We start from the raw sequence: 18345 nt of genomic DNA, 5'->3' as shown, positions 1-18345 counted from the left end.
GCAATCTGGACACTGTGCAAAATAATCACTCCCACTCCCACTCAACTAAAATCGAGTGATAAATAGCTTAATAGGAAGTGTGTCAGTAAGTTTCTAAACATATTTAGTTTTGCAAAATAAGGTGATTAAATAATGCAAAGCAGCAAATTGGATGGAGTAAGGAGCGAGTGGTTAACCTGCCAAACATACGAGAATTTCCCTTAGGTATTCACCGTTATATAACTTTTTATTCTTCAAATTTGTGTAGACTAGTCTCCGATCAGATGTCGTCATTACGCACACACCGCCATCTGACCCAGATTACTCGATACCGTCGGCAAACCGCTGATTTCGTGCCGCTCAATACACCCAGTACTTACCGCAAAAAAAAACCTCAAATCGCTGACCATAACCTCTCTCTCTCTAAGCTCATCTTTTACGTCATTGCACCGCTCAAAAAATCAAAAATACGGAAGCCGAAGCAAATTTCGTCAATTTCGTTGCGCAAAGCGTTGAACTCTAAGCGTGCGCGCGTACACACAAACACGAAGATAATGAGTTGATAACCTCGCCAGCAGCTGTTATCGACGGCGCAGTACCGATGGCAGCGACCCAGTTCAGTGATCTGCTTCTGGCGCGGGTTCAATCCTGGCGCGTGACCATTTTTTTTAAGGGGAGGGGGGAAATTTCTTTCGATTTTTGAGTTTAAAAACGCTCGCGCCACCATTTACGGGTATGATAATAAAAATTACAATTTATTAAAATAATTAGTACAGACGGAGATGTTGTGTTCGTTTGTTCGTAAGACAGGTGTGGGTTATTTTTAAAATTGCTCAATTGCTCTGGCTTCATGGACGGGTATCAACGCGGCGTTTTTTTTCTGCGCGATCGATTCAATTTTTGGAACGCTCAAATTTTGTGTTTCTTCTTTTTGTTCGCTGGACGAGAAGGAGAAGTCGAAAGCCGGAAGAACCGGCCACTTGGAATGCGGCACTTTTAGGAAGGCCGTCGATTTTGGGCCCCCGAGGGGTGAAATTGGCGCTGTTTTCGAATATTCGACTTGGCTCCGGGGTTTGATTTGTTGATGATATTAACCTTGTGACTTGGTGCTTTCTTGCCGCTTTCGCTTTCTCCTCTCGGGCCAAAACCTGTCGGCGTTTTTTGTTTCGTTTGTTGTTTTGTGTTTGTGATTAAACTCGTTTTTAGTTAACACTTTTTTTTGACGGTTTACTACTTGGTTGCTGGCTTATCTGCTGATCCTTAATTTAAATGTACACAATAAAAGTATCTATAATTTCAACGTGTTCACCGAATTTCCTCCACTTTTTCGCGAGCACACTTTTTCAATTACTCTTCAACAGGGTGTGCGTTCGCACAAATCGGTTTAAACTGTATTTATTGGTTATATAAACTTCCCCTTAATACGATTTTCCATTTCCGACGTTCGACTTCACACACATGCATCAACTATCATACAATCGTTAAAATAGCTTTTCCTCCTCTTCTTCTAAACCATTTCCACCGTGCTACCTTAAGGCAACCCCCAACTTCTCCTCTCCTTCTATTTCTTCCTTTGCTGGTTCCTTGCTCATCGCGCTCCGCGTTGTAAATAATTAAATTATCTAATTACTTAATAAGGCACATCATGTATTTTTGCTGCTGTTTTTTTTCTTCTTTCATATCTCTTTTGCGGCAACTTCTACTAACCCTAAACTTCGTTGCTTCTTCTTTTTCTTCTTTTTCTAACAAACTCATTACTCACACTCGCTCACATGCTCGCACAAATTTTCTTCTCCAATCGTTAAAAACTTTTCCCCCTCGCTAAAGACTACCTCGCAATTGGCATTTTCCGATAATTTTCTCACCCAATTATTTTGAGGTTAGAAATTTTTCCCTAATCATCAAATTGCTGAATAACTTTTGCGTTGTTAACTTTCTTACAATGTAATGACAATTATAGCACACTTTTTGTTCGATCGTCGATGTTTCGTGGTTTGTTCAACAACAATAACAAGAATTCTTAGAAAAATAAATCAAATGGGAAGGATGAAAGTGAGGGTTGGTTCAGAAACATTTCAGAACGAGTGACAATCAAAATGGTTGAACAACAGTGAGTGACAGTGAGCAAAAGGGCAACTCTCTTTCACCCAGATTCCTCCAGTAAACTATTGCTCCGGAGCGAACAGGAGCGATGTAGAGAAGATGGGAGGGAATTTGTGTTTAAAGAGAGTTACTCTCTTGCTCACTGTCTTCTCTCACTAATTGACTCTGGATTGCCCCGAGAGTTGCTCTATTTGTTTCTGGTTCAACCAAATTTGTATTTGTATGAATTGTATTTGTTTACCAAAGCTTGCGGAGTTTTTATTCGAATGAAATAACTCGAACCAACCCCAAACTTTCCCCCATGCATCCTAACGCACACTCCTCCGGAGGCCTCCCCAGCAGCTATCCGGTTCCCAGTCACCCTAGACCATCATCCTCTTTCTGTCTCTCGTAACACAACGACGCTACTCACGCAATACAATCCCCCTTAATGCTTAACAACGACCACCAGACTCTCATCGCCTCGGCTTGCCGAACGTTCCGGACGAGCCGGCCATCACCTCGGACCGCCTCCGCTGCAGCGTCGCGGAATCGTCGGCCAGCTCCAGCCCCGCCACCATCTGGGCGATCTCGCGCTCCTTCTTCATGTCGGGCGGGTTGAACTGTAGACTAGCGAGCGAGCCGTGACTCCGGCTGCGGTGCTCCTGCCGGATCGAGTAGCTGAAAGCGCGCTCGTTCAGGTGCCCCTTGCGCCGGTAGATGCCGGTTCCGCCCGGCGATTCGGCCCCCGAATTGCCCGACTCGTCCAGCCCGGCGGCGGCCGACTGGGCCAGCTTGCGATTGCTCAGGGCGAGCGGACGGCCACCGGGGTCCATGACGGAGCCGCCGCCGCCCGGAGGTCCCGGCGGGTAGGCAAACATGGGCGGGACGACGGGGACGCCGATCGGGATGCCACCGCCGTTGGTCATCTTGTTTTTGTCCTTTTTCTTTTTGCTCGTGCGCGGATGCTGCAGCGTTGCGTACTGCGGCGGAACCATCATCTGCATCGGGGGCATCCCCGGGTGGTGCATTTGGTGCATTTGCATTTGGGCCGCCGGATGGTGCGGGGGAAGCTGATGGGGGTGGTGCATCATGTGGGGTGGCGGCATTCCGCCGCCGTGGTGCATCGTTCCGTTGTGGCTCCGATGGCCTATGGTGTGGAACTGGCGGCCACCGAGTGGGGGAGGCGGAGGTGGACCCATCGGGTACATCATCATGCCCGGATGACCGCCGGGGCCTCCAACGGGTGGGGGCCCGGGTCGACCTAGTGGATTCATGTGCATTGGTCGTGGTCTGATAAGCGTACCGGATAGACTTTGACTTCCTACCTGTAGCTGATGTTTGGACGCTTTTTTCGCTTCTTTCTTCAGCTTTTTCAGCTCCTCTTTCGGCGGCGGTGGCACCGGAATTGGCGCACTTATCTGCCGGGCCCGGGCCGGCCGTCCCAGCGTGGACCCCGTCCCACCGGAGTAAATGTCATAATGGCCACTGTCGCCGCCCACACCGATCCCGTCCAGCTGATCCGTCGAGCCGGTCCAAATCTTGTGGTTTTCGTCGCCGTTGTACAGCGAACTTCCGTCTCCGTCGTCCACCACGTCCAGGTCGGCACTGCTGGCGTACACTGCGCATGAAAAGGAAATAAAGGGAAACCATTCATTAGAGTCGGGCTCAACCCAATTATACCGATCCTACGTACGAGACCCCGGTAAACAAACACGCCACAACATTAGCCTAAGCCGTACAAAAGAGATGCATTGAAATATGATTAATCATCGTCTAGCCACACTGACGGGTAGTACTACTGGCCTTTTTTGACCTCCACGTATCGATTGAATTGGCCGTAACGCCCTGAGAAGGCAAAATTTGAATAACCACTGCGCCAAAGAGCAATTCTCTAGCGAAACAGAATTTGATTCGTTTTAGCAAATCAAAAATCACTCAACGATACTAAGTTTTTCGTATTTCTACCGACCTGACCAAGACTTTAAAAAACCGTAAATCTTTCCATGATTTTTGATGCGTATCGGTTAATAGTGTTTCGTATGTCGTCGCTCAACCAAAAGACTAAATTGTCAAAAAATGTGTCTGTATAGAAAACACCAGGTTTATTAAAACATTTTTGTATCGTAAATCTGTATTTAGATACTTATTTCCACAAGCACAACAATATTTTTTTTATTTTAAAAAATCTTCTAAAAATTTCAGGCTTCCAAAAATTTCAACCAAGTTTTAACTACACATTCATCCTCTAATTAAATAAGATAACAACTAAAAATTCATATTTGTCACAGGTATGGTTTAAATTTTTCATAATTTGCAATACAACCCCAAACTAGACTGTCCGAAGGTATGTTTTAGACTTCGGATAATGGAATTACGGAAACCCGCATGCAACCTAAATAGGCTTTATGGCCTACCTGAAACCTAACATATTACAGTCATCCCACATACTCGGAACGGTTTCCAGAACGGCCAATGTTCAAAAAATCATAGCAAATCGATAATTGAACATAATGATTCGCTTTTACCTTCATTTGAAAGCTTTTCTTGCGATCTTTTGAATGCTGTATCGAACATCTACAAATTTTAACTTTTATATGAAGTTTTTGAAGAATTTTTTTTTGACACTTGAAATCCACAAATTCGAAACTTTTTTTTCTTACGAATGTAAACAAACTTTGGATCTCTCCAGGAGTACATATTTATTACCAAATAATGACTTCACACTCTGAAACCAATGAAATTCAAGATGATGATTCAAGATGAAGTGATGTTTTATTCATGGTTTGATAACTTTTTTTGTGAAAATATCAGTCAAATTCCGGTGTTCCACGATTGTGGGAGGCACAATAACATCCCACAATTATGAAACAGGCCATTTGGAGGCAGTGTTTTGCTGCTCTGGACAAAATAGTCTTGGAATGAAGTTTTTGTTCAAAAAGTCCTACTTTTACTAGTTAAATATCAAGATAATGTCCAAATGAAGGTTGTAAAAATAGTAAGGTCGACAGAAAAGCTACTTTTGGCATGCTATTGACAAATTATCATAAAAGTGTTCCGAATTTGTGGGTGTTCCGAATATGTGGGATGACTGTAATAGGGTTGATACTCAGATTGCATATTATAAAAATCGAGTATTTAAAAAAATATAATCCTTTATGATTTTTTATTTTATTTTACACTGAAATCTTTTATGCATTGAAAATCTATTCAGAATATAGCATCGTTTGTTATTCATTTTGGAAACTAAAGATATTTTAGCTGGGACCCGTGGTGTAGGGGTAAGCGTGGTTGCCTCTCACCAAGTCGGCTTGGGTTCGATTCCAGACGGCCCTGGTGGCATTTTCGAGACGAGATTTGTCTGACCATGCCTTCCGTCGGACGGGGAAGTAAATGTTGGCCCCGGTCTAACCTTGAGGTTAGGTCGTTAGCTCAGTCCAAGTGTAGGAATCGTCTGCCTGTGTCCTGTCTCGGTGACTCACAATCCAAATGTCGTCAGTTCGAATCACGGGGTGGATGGAATCTTACACCCAACCGGCGGTCGCATGATTTTGATGCATGGCAGCATGAAAGTATATCAGAATCTGCATGAAAACTGTCCTCATGCATTTTTTGCGATATAGGGGTATGACATTTTTGCCCGTTACCGACAATTATCGACATTACCGACGGCAGATTGATTGTATTGCAGAAAAAAACCTTAGCAGAACGAGGATTGAACCATCAACTTCTAGGTTGCTGATCCGACACGCTACTACCGCGCCATGGACGCTTGATGAATGGTGAGGGACAGAGCGCGAACATAATGTTCTCTCTAGATTGTTGCTCGGGGACGCGCCAGCATTCTATGTGTTGGTGAGAACTGCAGATCGCTGACGTGTTTACACGCGGGCAAAAATGATCTATGGGCTTGCTGCAAAAAATGTAATAAAATATAACATTTTCTGCAGCAAATTCACTGTTGCAGATTTTGAGATATATTTTTCGTTTGGGTGTAGGTGTAAAAAAAAGGTTTGCAATTGCCTCAACAATCAAGCCTTCGGACACCTAGTTTCGAGTAAGAATCTCGCAATCGAGAACGCCAAGGCAATGCTGTAGAGCGAATTATTTGATTTTGATTTCAATAAATTGAAATTCATATTCGTCACAGGTATTTAAATTTTTCATAATTTGTAATGTTAATCAGAATTCTAGCCAAGCGACTTAAAGTTTTGTATATTTCTAGTTTTTCAAATAATTTGCAATGTGTGTATAAAACTTCGCAAAATTTTATTTACAATTCTACATTTTTTAAGTACCGTCATCAGGGGTGAAATTGGGCATGGGGGTGAGATTGGGTCATACAAATTTCAGCATTTTTGTATGACCCAATGGCATTCTTGGAGACAGTTTAATAAAACTCTTTAATTTTCACATATTACAATTTTCATAGCTTACAATATGAGTTTCAAACTTCGCCTATTTTGTTAAAAGTTTTCAATAGATCAGAGTTTTTACTTCAATATACCCAAATAAAAAAAAGTATTTTTATGAATGCATTCAAATTTTAATTACTTAAAATATAAATATCATAACAAGCAAGATTAAATTAAATTCTAAATGTATTAAAATCTATTCAATCATTTCTGGAGTTTTTTCCCCCTGACTAAAGGCGGTTTCAAAAACACTAAAAAAGCAAAAACTTAATATTTGGTTTTTGGACATTTTCAAAAAAAAAAAAACTCCAGATTAGGAAAAAATAAATCATCGTCATATCGTCGTTTGTGTGCTATCTTGTGACACGTCTGCTGTAAAATGATTGGACGTGTCTAAAGATAGCACCATGCATTTCCGAAAGCACTTATAATTTAAAATATTGTTCAGTAAAAAATGCTTTAATTTTTTTAAATTACCATTTCATTTGAAAGCTTAAATTTTCATAATTTACTATATGGATAGCATGACTCATCGCCAATTTTTGAACAGATTTTCAATAGATCGGAGTTTTTACTATAAAAAACTGAAATTTTCGAAACAAAATATTTTTATAAAGTATTAAAATTTTCATATAATAAAAAATGGATATCAATCTAGTTCAATCAATCAAAGTTGAGTATAAACCATTATTGTAGTGAAAATCTATACAACTGATACCCACATAACAATTTACTAAAATTTTCAAATAAAAAAAGCACTTTGTGGTAGTTTGAATATTGTACATTAAAAACTCAAATTTAGAACAAATTTACGCAAAATTTTGCCTCGTTTAATACTCATATTGCAAATTACAAAAAAATCAAGTATTAAAAAAAAGTAGCTAAATACAACAAGTTGCAAAAAGAAGATTTTTCACGAGGTTCACCGAGTTGGATAAATACGACGTGTGCTGAAAAAATCAAGTTTGGCAACGAGTTTCCATACCACTTATTTTGCAATTCCTTGGAGCGGAGTTATAAGTTAAATGTTTATGTATTTTGTCAATTAACCGATGAAATAAAAACAATGTTAAAAGTATAACATTTCGAAACAAGTCCTGAAAAGTAGGACTTTTCAGCAATAATTTTGAAAAGTGTTACTATTTTGTTATTTTTGGTTCAGAAAAGAAGGCTTTTTCAGCGTTCAAGAATGACAGGAAAAATAAGTAGTTTTACGACGGAATTGCAAAACTAAGTTATTTTTAGGAAAAAAATAGAATTTACACTGAAATTTATAATGCATTGAAAATCTATTTAGAATGCAGCATCGTTTGATTTTCATTTTGAAAATTATAGACATTTGAATATTTCCTGAAAATAACGTATTTTGTGAAAGTTTTTGAGTGTTTGTACTTTTTAATTAAATACGTTTTCAAAAAAATGCAAAAGCAGCTTCAGGTAGAGTCTATGCCGATTGTATGTAATAAGTTAATACTTTTAATGTTTAAAAAGGATACTCAGCAAAATATAATAAATATTTTTTTCTCAATTTCAATTCTTTTCATTGCCTTTTCTCAGAAAATGTTCCTTCAAAAACTTTATTTAAATTTTTACAAGTGAAATTTGTTTTACATTTTTAATAAGTTGTATTTAACAGTCCAATTAATCATAAATTTCGGTTAGGAATAATTTAACTTTTTGTAAATTAATGAATTTAAAAGGAGATTAATTTGTATTTGTGTGTAACTTTGTTCTTGAATTGTCTTCATCATCACCTAAAACTTTTTGGCTATTCCTTTCAGATGTGTAGATTTTCGAATATTGACATACCATTTTGTATGTACAGCTACAAAAATTAAATGGGAGAATCTATGATGTAAAATATTTTCTTCGATCGTAGAATAGCCCCTTAAAAAGTTCCAGCCAATTAAAAAATATGAAAATTTAAACTTTATGTAAGCCAATCTGCAATCTATTTTGAAATTTTCAATTTTTTTCATTATTTTCGATTAAAAAACTTTTCCGATCCATTAGAGAACCCCCAAGTAGCAGTTCTTCACTTTTTTTTCTAGCGCTATCCGCGGCAAGATCGCTTCCAGATTGTTGCCGAACGGAGATGAACGGTGTTTGGAGGGGGGCCAATTTGACCCAGATTTTTGGGGGCCGCCAATTGAAGAAGGCGTAGGCGGTGGCGTCCACTACTGTTTTTTCTGGTGGCCACTTCAATAGAAAAGTGACCAAATCTAACGCCAACGCGCCGCTGGAAGGTTCGTCGCCTTGTCGCGTTGAAGTCTCTTGACTAAAAGTGAGCTTTCGAGGTTGGTTTCGAGTAACGACAGGTTGGTAATTGCGCTTGGCGGGATTTGAAAATAGTGCGGACAAATGCATTGATGAATGTTGTCTTTTATTCGGTCGCAAATGGAGACAATAAAGCTTAATTGACTGGTGGTGATGGTGGCACAAGCTCTTTTTTATCGAGTGTTGTGAGTTTTTGGCTATGGTTGTCGTAAGCACTGGCATTGATGAACGGAGTTATTTCGGAAATTAGTAGTATTGTTACAATGTTGTACAAAATTGCTTTAAAAAATATTGTTATGAAACCGACTTTACGTCTGAAAGCAAGTTTGAGATCCTTAATGGTTTCAAATGATTTCAACGTAATTCAAAGCATTTCTCCAATCTAATCACCTTTAAAACAACAGTACCTTCAAGATTCACCCCTTAAGTTCATCGCCCTCGCCGTTGGCACTGGACAACGTCTATAAGATATTTTCACCCACGGTTCGATCGACTTTCGATTTCCTGCTTCGACGCCGATAGCCAACAAATTATACCCCCGTTCGAATCGGTACAAAGTACCGAGTCTCGGTACTTGTTAGACCCTTTTCCAGGTACCGCGCGCGGAGGGCATTCCATAACATGGTTGCTACAATTTGCCTTCCAAAGGGCCACCACCACCACTTTCCATATTGCCCTCCCAAGGAGTTGAGCAACTCCGACATTACCACCCTCTTCAAGTGATTGATTTGCCATTGTGTCGCCCGCCCTCAAGTACCTTGAGACTTTGAACACCAACCCGGGTAAGCGCTTTACACGCTTCATTACTTCGATTGCCCATTGCTGAGAGGGGGGAGGCTAATGCAATATCCAAGTGCCACGTGCCGTGGCCAAATTTGTGGAAACCTTTGTTGAGCACAGCATAGTTGTCTTGTTGGTTGTAATTCAAATTTCCCCACATCGGCCCAATGACACCTGCGGCGGGGGTATACTAATTAGACCACAATCCCCAGCGACGATTTCACAACCTCAAAACATGACCGGAATGGAATTTGTGTGTGCACTCAGGTGCATTAATTACACCGAGTCGGGTGGCTTAATGTTACGGTTGACCTCCGCCGGCACCTCCTTGGACGTTCGAAGGTGGTCAAAGTGGTCACCATGGACGATGCTCGTCACCACTTTTCGCCAACTCAAGCAGAACAACGTCAATGAGTTATGGTGGCGGCGGCGTGACAAACTGTCAGGTGCGAATTCCTTAGCCTTGGGCCAGAGGTTCGCAAAATGGGGTACTTGAAGCTACGAGTCGAACTCAGTAACGTCGGAATTTTTTGTGGACGCGTGGTCGAAATTTATGAACCCGTGAGCTGAACTTTTTTTATCAAAAATTTTGGAGTTTAACTAACAAAATTCAGAGGTAAGATTTAAAAGAAAAGTTTTTTCAAACGCGTACTAGAATGTGTTTTTCGACCATTTTTAGAACCACCGTAAAACGGCGTAGATCACCTTTATGGCCAAGCGAGATTTCCACGGTTTTTACCACGCACACCATGAATCTGTATTCCAGAATGCTTTCTAGGATCTAGAACAAAAACAAGACAAATGAGGAAAAGGGAGAAGAAAACAATGACTGATATTTGAACTGGATTACCTTTTCATATTTTGAGAAAAAAAGGAGTTTAAAACTGGGATGAATTTTAAAAGATTTCAAAATTTTTGTATTAAAGTGATTGAAATAAGGTTATCAAGGGTCCATCCACAAACCAAGTTAACACTTTTTTCTATTTATCAAAGACACAAAATCGAACATGCCTTTTCACGATACAGATTTTCGAGTATTTCCATCCCTATTTTGTATTTTGAAAATTAAAGAATTCTTAACCAAATCTAGAACTCAATCAAAATATTTTAATTTTTTTTTTTTGCAAAAAAAATACATATTAACGTGAAGACTTCCATCATTGTCACGATTTTTCGTTCAAGGATTTAAATTTTGCGTCGCTTTCAATATCTTGACAAAATTCCTTCAACAAGTTGTTTAGAATTTTGCCCTACACATGCTGATTCTTATTGGTAACAATTATCCCATTCCTTGTAAAGTTATTGAAATCGTCATTAATCAATGATTGCCAACTAGGACGTCAATGATTGTACCACAAAATTATATTAATTTTGAAACACACTTGCTTTAGATCAAAAATTCCTTCAGTGGCTTCAAGAAGGCAACAACCGGCACATGTTGATTCATTTTGGTGCAGAAATTCGTTAAATTGAATTTAATACAGAATATTTTAAAGTGATGATCAATTTTCTTCGAAATGATCAACGGCTTCACCTTAAATGCTAGATTTACAATTTGTTGTAAACATTATTGAATAAAAGCAAAAATACAGTCATTCCACATACTCGGAACGGTTTACGTTATCAAATGATCAAATGTTTACGGTTTCAAATGATCAGGATTTTTTCATACATTTCAAAGAAAAACATTTTTTTTTGAAAATATTCAAAATTTTCATAAAACTACGTTTTTTTGAAAAATACCCAAAATTCAGTTTTTACTATATGGGTATCAAACAATCAGGATTTTTTCATACATTTCGAAAGTAACAACATTTTTTTAGAAAATACTCAACATTTTCACAAAACTACGTATTTACGAAAAAATACTCAAAAATTCCGTTTTTACAATATGGGTATCAAACGATCAAGTTTTTTCTCATACATTTCGAATGTAATAAAAACATTTTTTGAAAACACTCAAAATTTTCACAAAACTACGTATTTTCGAAAAAAAATACTCAAAATTTCCGTTTTTACTGGGTATCAAACGATCAGGATTTTTTCATACATTTCGAATGTAATAACATTTTTTTTTGAAAATACTCAACAATTTCACAAAACTACGTATTTTTGAAAAAAATACTCAGAATTTCAGTTTTAACAATACGGGTATCAAACGATCGGGATTTTTTCATGCATTGTGAAAATTTTAAATATTTTCAAAAGAACTGTAATTACATTCGAAGGTTTTTTTTTTCGAAAAACGTAGTTTTGTGATAATTTTGAGTGTTTTCAAAATATGTCGCATTACAATGTTGAGTATTTCTTCAAAAACTCGTAGTATATTTTCAAAAAAATGTTGTTATTTCATTTGAAATGTATGAAAAAATCCCGATCATTTGATACCCATATTGCAAAAACTGAAATTTCGAGTATTTTTTTTCGAAAATACGTAGTTTTGTGAAAATTTTGAGTGTTTTAAAAAAATGGTTTTACATTCGAAATGTATTAATAAATTCCAATCATTTGATACCCATATTGCAATAACAATGAGTATTTTGCCTTCCTCACTGAGGTAAGGCTATAATCCTGCTCTAAAAATGAACATTGTATAAAAACGTCGTAGACCCACCTTCATGTATACATATCGACTCAGAATCGAAAACTGAACAAATGTCTGTGTGTATGTGTGTGTGTATGTGTGTGTGTATGTATGTATGTGACCAACAAACTAGCTCATGTTTCTCGGCACTGGCTGAACCGATTTGACCCGAACTTGTTGAATTCGACTTAGTTTAGGGTCCCATAGATCGAGTTTTATACAGATTGAAGTTTCGATAAGTAGTTCAAAAGTTATGTTTAAAAATGTGTTTTCACATATATTTGGATCTCACTTAACTGTATGTAAACTATGTCCGGGTCCACCATCCGACCCATCGTTGGTTAGGTTATCAAAAGACCTTTTCAACGAGTGCAAAACATTGAAGATCTGGCAACCCTGTTTCGAGATATGGCCACTTAAGTGATATTGATGTACTTTTTTGAAACCGGATCTCACTTAAATGTATGTGTACTATGTCCGGATCCACCATCCGACCCATTGTTGGTTAGGTTATCAAAAGACCTTTCCAACGAGTGCAAAACATTGAAGATCTGGCAACCCTGTCTCGAGATATGGCCCCTTAAGTAATATTGATGTACTTTTTTGAAGCCGGATCTCACTTAAATGTATGTAAACTATGTCCGGGTCCACCATCCGACCCATCGTTGGTTAGGTTATCAAAAGACCTTTTCAACGAGTGCAAAACATTGAAGATCTGGCAACCCTGTTTCGAGATATGGCCACTTAAGTGATATTGATGTACTTTTTTGAAACCGGATCTCACTTAAATGTATGTGTACTATGTCCGGATCCACCATCCGACCCATTGTTGGTTAGGTTATCAAAAGACCTTTCCAACGAGTGCAAAACATTGAAGATCTGGCAACCCTGTCTCGAGATATGGCCCCTTAAGTAATATTGATGTACTTTTTTGAAGCCGGATCTCACTTAAATGTATGTAAACTATGTCCGGGTCCACCATCCGACCCATCGTTGGTTAGGTTATCAAAAGACCTTTTCAACGAGTGCAAAACATTGAAGATCTGGCAACCCTGTTTCGAGATATGGCCACTTAAGTGATATTGATGTACTTTTTTGAAACCGGATCTCACTTAAATGTATGTGTACTATGTCCGGATCCACCATCCGACCCATTGTTGGTTAGGTTATCAAAAGACCTTTCCAACGAGTGCAAAACATTGAAGATCTGGCAACCCTGTCTCGAGATATGGCCCCTTAAGTATTATTGATGTACTTTTTTGAAGCCGGATCTCACTTAAATGTATGTAAACTATGTCCGGATTCACCATCCGACCTATTGTTGGTTAGGTAATCAAAAGACCTTTCCAACGAGTCCAAAATATTGAAGATCTGGCAACCCTGTCTCGAGATATGGCCCCTTAAGTGATATTGATGTACTTTTTTGAAGCCGGATCTCACTTAAATGTATGTAAACTATGTCCGGATCCACCATCCGACCCATTGTTGGTTAGGTTATCAAAAGACCTTTCCAACGAGTGCAAAACATTGAAGATCTGGCAACCCTGTCTCGAGATATGGCCCCTTAAGTGATATTCATGTACTTTTTTGATGCCGGATCTCACTTAAATGTATGTACACTATGTCCGGATCCACCATCCGACCCATTGTTGGTTAGGTTATCAAAAGACCTTTCCAATGAGTCCAAAAGATTGAAGATCTGGCAACCCTGTCTCGAGATATGGCCACTTAAGTGATATTGATGTTCTTTTTGGAAGCCGGATCTCACTTAAATGTATGTAAACTATGCCCGGGTCCATCATCCGACCCATCGTTGGTTAGATTATCAAAAGACCTTTCCAACGAGTCTTAAACATTGAAGATCTGGCAACCCTGTCTCGAGATATGGCCCCTTAAGTGATATTAATGTACTTTTTTGAAGCCGGATCTCACTTAAATGTATGTAAACTATGTCCGAATCCACCATCCGACCTATTGTTGGTTAGGTTATCAAAAAACCTTTCCAACGAGTCCAAAACATTGAAGATCTGGCAACCCTGTCTCGAGATATGGCCACTTAAGTGATATCGATGTACTTTTGGGAAGCCGGACCTAAAAAATAGATGAAACTTGTGTACAGCCATAGTTGTGAGGAAGGCTCCAACCACATAGGTGGATTAAGTTAGTTTTTTCGAGAAACATTGCATATTCAAAATACAGGAAAAATACCGATTTTTGTGCAATTTTTTATGAAATTACAAATTTAATGGATAGCTGACATCATCCCGATTCCAAAACACTATAATTTTTTGATGTTTACATGATTTTTCTTACGTTTAAAGCCAATGTCTCCCATGTAGCCAAAATCCCATAAGCTCAGTGCTTCAGTTAAGCACTGGGCCGTGCTTAACCGAGGCAGCTGTACGAATCAAAACCGGGGCATGACTGTAGACCGGCTGTAGTTTTTTACGTTTTATATCAACTTTTTAAAGAAAAATATTGGCCCATGAAAACCACAAATTCGGAACACTTTTTTCTTCCGGATGTAATCAAACCTTGGTTCTCACAAGGAGTACAGATTTTTAACAAAATAATGACTTCACACACTGAAATCAATGAAACTCAAGCTTAGTGATGTTTTATACATGGTCTGATAACTTTTTTGTTAAAATATCAGTTAAATTCAGGGGATTCAGGAGAATTGTGGGAGGCACAATAACATCCCACAATTATGGAACAGGCAATTTGAAGGCAGTGCTTTGCTGCTCTGGATAAAATTGTCTTGAAATGAAGTTTTTGTCTTAAAAGTACTACTTTTACTAGTGAAATAGCAAGAGAATGTCCAAATAATGGTCCTAAAAATAGTAAGGTCGGCAGAAAAGCAGCATTTGGCATGCTATTGACAAATTATCTCAAAAGTGTTCCGAATTTGTGGGTGTTCCGAATATGTGGGATGACTGTATCATGACATTTTAAATCTATGGTCGAAACGCATGTTTGAAGAAAACCCTTTAAAATTGTAGAAAATGTCAAACCAGCCAAGTTTGCATGCTTTCATCAGTCGCCGCCGAATTTCACGCAAATTCTGCGAGCTCACGACAACACTTCCTCGCACGTATAATACGTGACGTATTGCGAAAACCACTCACACTCACAACAACAACAACAAAAATCGTTGAAGTGGCTTTCTCTTTCGGCACTTTGGCTTTGGTTCGCGGCGTCAGCCACCTCCGGATTAATTGATCTTTGCGCCGTTGAACTGCTCACAGCGAGAGAGAGAGAGAGATTCGGAATCTTTTGCGTGTTTCCTCTTCTTCTTGCTTGGATGCTGCAAAGTATGCAACTTATTTGCGTGTGTTTGTGTGTTTGTGTGTGTGTTGCTTTTGGGAGGGGGATTTGGGTAAACTTTCGTTTCGGGTCTTGCGAGGTCTGGCCTGCGGCGGAGGTCCTCACCTCTTCACGAAGCTGTCCGATTTCAGCCGATAACAGATGAATGACCGAGCTGTGGCTGGGACCGTGCATGTATTTGTAGGAAGTAGCGAAAAAAAGTGTGTCGAATGACGCCTTTTTTTTTTTTTTGGGTGTATTTTGAGCAGGTCGCTGACCTTCGACGACATTCCTGCTTGCTGTGGGAACATTGTCGTCGTTGTCAACGAAATAGCTGATGGAATTTGTCTAGCTGACAATACAATTTGCATGACAGGTTGTCGGAAGAAAATGATTGATGAAGCGTAATGTGTTATTGAAAGTCCAGGATTTTTTTTTATTTGGAGAAGTCCACGAAAGAACAGTTTTAATATTTATTAAGTTTTATCTACTTTTGTTTACTATAAATAAATCATTACCTTTCATCGGATGGGGAAGTATAACGTCGCTCCCGGCCTTAGTTGTTAGGCCGTTGAGTCATTCCAGGTGTAGATGTCGTCTTCCTGGTAGAAGTACAACAACACCAACCAGTCGCTGGTCGGCGGTTGGACTCACAATCCAAAGGTCAGTTTAAATCCTGGGATAGAATTTTCCTTGGAGTTAAAGTGGTTTGGGTGCTCTCCCCATTCAAGCTTTCAAACGCAAAGGTTCGAGCAGAAACTTGTTATAGTGGGTCGTTAAAGTGGATGGTTTGTTTGCAATTTTGAGCCATACTCAAGTAATTAGACCTAGTACATGTTGTTAATCATTCACAAATCGACTATTTTGAAGTTGATGTCAGTAAACTCTTCAATTTCGTCAAGGTATGATAGATTTGGGCTCCTCCAATCAACAGAATTGTATTTAAGTGTATTCCACACCGACAATTTGCCAATAAAGTTGTAAATTTGTGTTTAAAAACCTATGGAGTTATCGTAATCAATCATGTTATGAGAATATTTGTAAATCTAAATCTTGAAAACTGAAATTTAACCGAGCTGGAATCTTTTAAAGACATTCGTTTTCATTGTAAAAATGTAACATCAGAAAATATCTTTAAGGAAATGTGTTTTGAAATAATTTAAAATGTCTGCTGACGCAAAAGTGTAAATAACATTCATCATACAACAATGTAACTTTTAACTAGTTTTATCAACGACTTTCTTCAAACAATTTGAGAATCTACAACAGTTCAGACTCTGCAAACACCATACAATCAATCAAATTTGACATCCGATTAGCAATTCCAATCAAATGGTTTGCCCATCATTCATTGCGATCTGAACACGAATAAAACGACTTTTGTTGCTGTACAACTTTTCTGCATATTTTGTAGCAAGAGCCCTTTTTAAACTCTAACTTTTCCACTCAAAACCATAGACCGCCTACTTCAGAAAGTCCCACGGTTCACTTTTCCTCCCCGTCGCAGTGCATCCCGCTCGATCTCGATTTCGTTCGAGGAGGAAACCAACCTTATTTTATTGTAGTCGGAGCCACTTTCCGGAGGAGCGCAATCGAGGGGGAATTAATCACCATGTTTTACACACGAGACTCTCTCTCTCCAAACCCGGCCTAGACTCCAAAGGGGGCGATACTAGCGCCACTTCCAGCCACCCTCTTCGGTGGAGAACAATAAAATTACAAGCAGCAGCACTTAAAGACCCCGGCATGTCTGGGCTAACGTGGCACGAATCTGCAGCGCAACCGCAGACACCGGAGCTAATCCCGATTCACACCTGGAGTAAAACAGCTCTGTGAGAAGGGAATTCCAATAATCGGTCCATAGGGCAAGATCACGACCGGCAATAATAGAGTTTCGACGTTGAAGGTTGATTCACACCTTTCCGTAGAGCAGCCTCCCTTCGATTCGAACCTACGGAGAGGTGTGAATCGACCTGGAAACAACACGTCGTGGAACTGCTACTGCCCTTAGGTTCGTCATCCAGCGGTTCCGCGTACCGCACGAACTCCACGGTTGATGCGCGATGATGGACGCCTTCTCACCGAGGGGGAAGGAAACGAACCGAGCGAAAATGTCTATTAATCAATCGATGTGTTATGGTTGGCTGCCGATATTCAGCGAAAAGCGGAATACAATGTTGCACCACACCGGCAGATGATGGTGATCATCGTTCGGATAGACTGCCGAACAGGGATTGAGGTCAATGGAAGTGCTAAGTAGCGTGCACTCAAACGGGAGAGTTGTCGCTTTGACGTTGTAAAATCGATTCATGGAGAAGTTGGCTCCCCGGGCAGACGGTAATAACAAAATTAATATTATTTCAATAACAAATCCTGTTAAAATAACAAAAAGTGTTATTATTTTATCCAGAACTTCAACTTCAAGAAGAAAAACTAATAACAGTTTCTGATAAAATAACAAGATTTGGTATTGAAGTGACATTATACTGAAAATGTTAAAAAAAATCAAATCAAATTATTCGCTCTACAGCATTGCCTTGGCGTTCTCGATTGCGAGATTCCTACTCGAAACTAGGTATCCGAAGGCTTGATTGTTGAGGCAATTGCAAACCACTTTTTATACCTTAGCTTCCATCCACCCCGGGATTCGAACTGACGACCTTTGGATTGTTAGTCCAACTGCCTACCAGCGACTCCACCAGGACAGGACCCAGGGAGACGACTCCTACACCTGGACTGAGCTAACGACCTAACTGGACTCGTCTCAAAATTTGCCACCGGGACCTTCTGGGATCGAACCCAGGCCGACTGGGTGAGAGGCAATCACGCTAACCCCTACACCACGGTCCCGGATATGAAAATGATGAAAATGTTTAATAACACACTAATAAGAGGAAATGTTATACATTTCAAAAACTCTCC

At 39.4% G+C, this 18345-nt stretch overlaps 1 protein-coding gene across 1 annotated transcript in view; it reads right to left on the bottom strand.

The window, feature by feature from the left end:
- Window positions 1–705: 705 nt before the first annotated feature.
- The window catches only part of LOC120417503 (uncharacterized), a 32686-nt gene continuing 15046 nt past the window's right edge, over window positions 706–18345 (bottom strand). The window contains exon 2 of the mRNA XM_039579579.2: window positions 706–3682. Within this exon, the coding sequence (XP_039435513.1) occupies window positions 2538–3682 (1145 nt within the window). The 3' untranslated portion in view covers window positions 706–2537. The remainder of the gene's footprint in view (window positions 3683–18345) is intronic.

The sequence above is a fragment of the Culex pipiens genome, chromosome 3, assembly GCF_016801865.2.
Source record: "Culex pipiens pallens isolate TS chromosome 3, TS_CPP_V2, whole genome shotgun sequence".
NCBI lineage: Eukaryota > Metazoa > Arthropoda > Insecta > Diptera > Culicidae > Culex > Culex pipiens.
The sequence above is the reverse complement of the archived record's forward strand: the minus strand, read 5'-3'. Positions and strand labels throughout refer to the sequence as shown.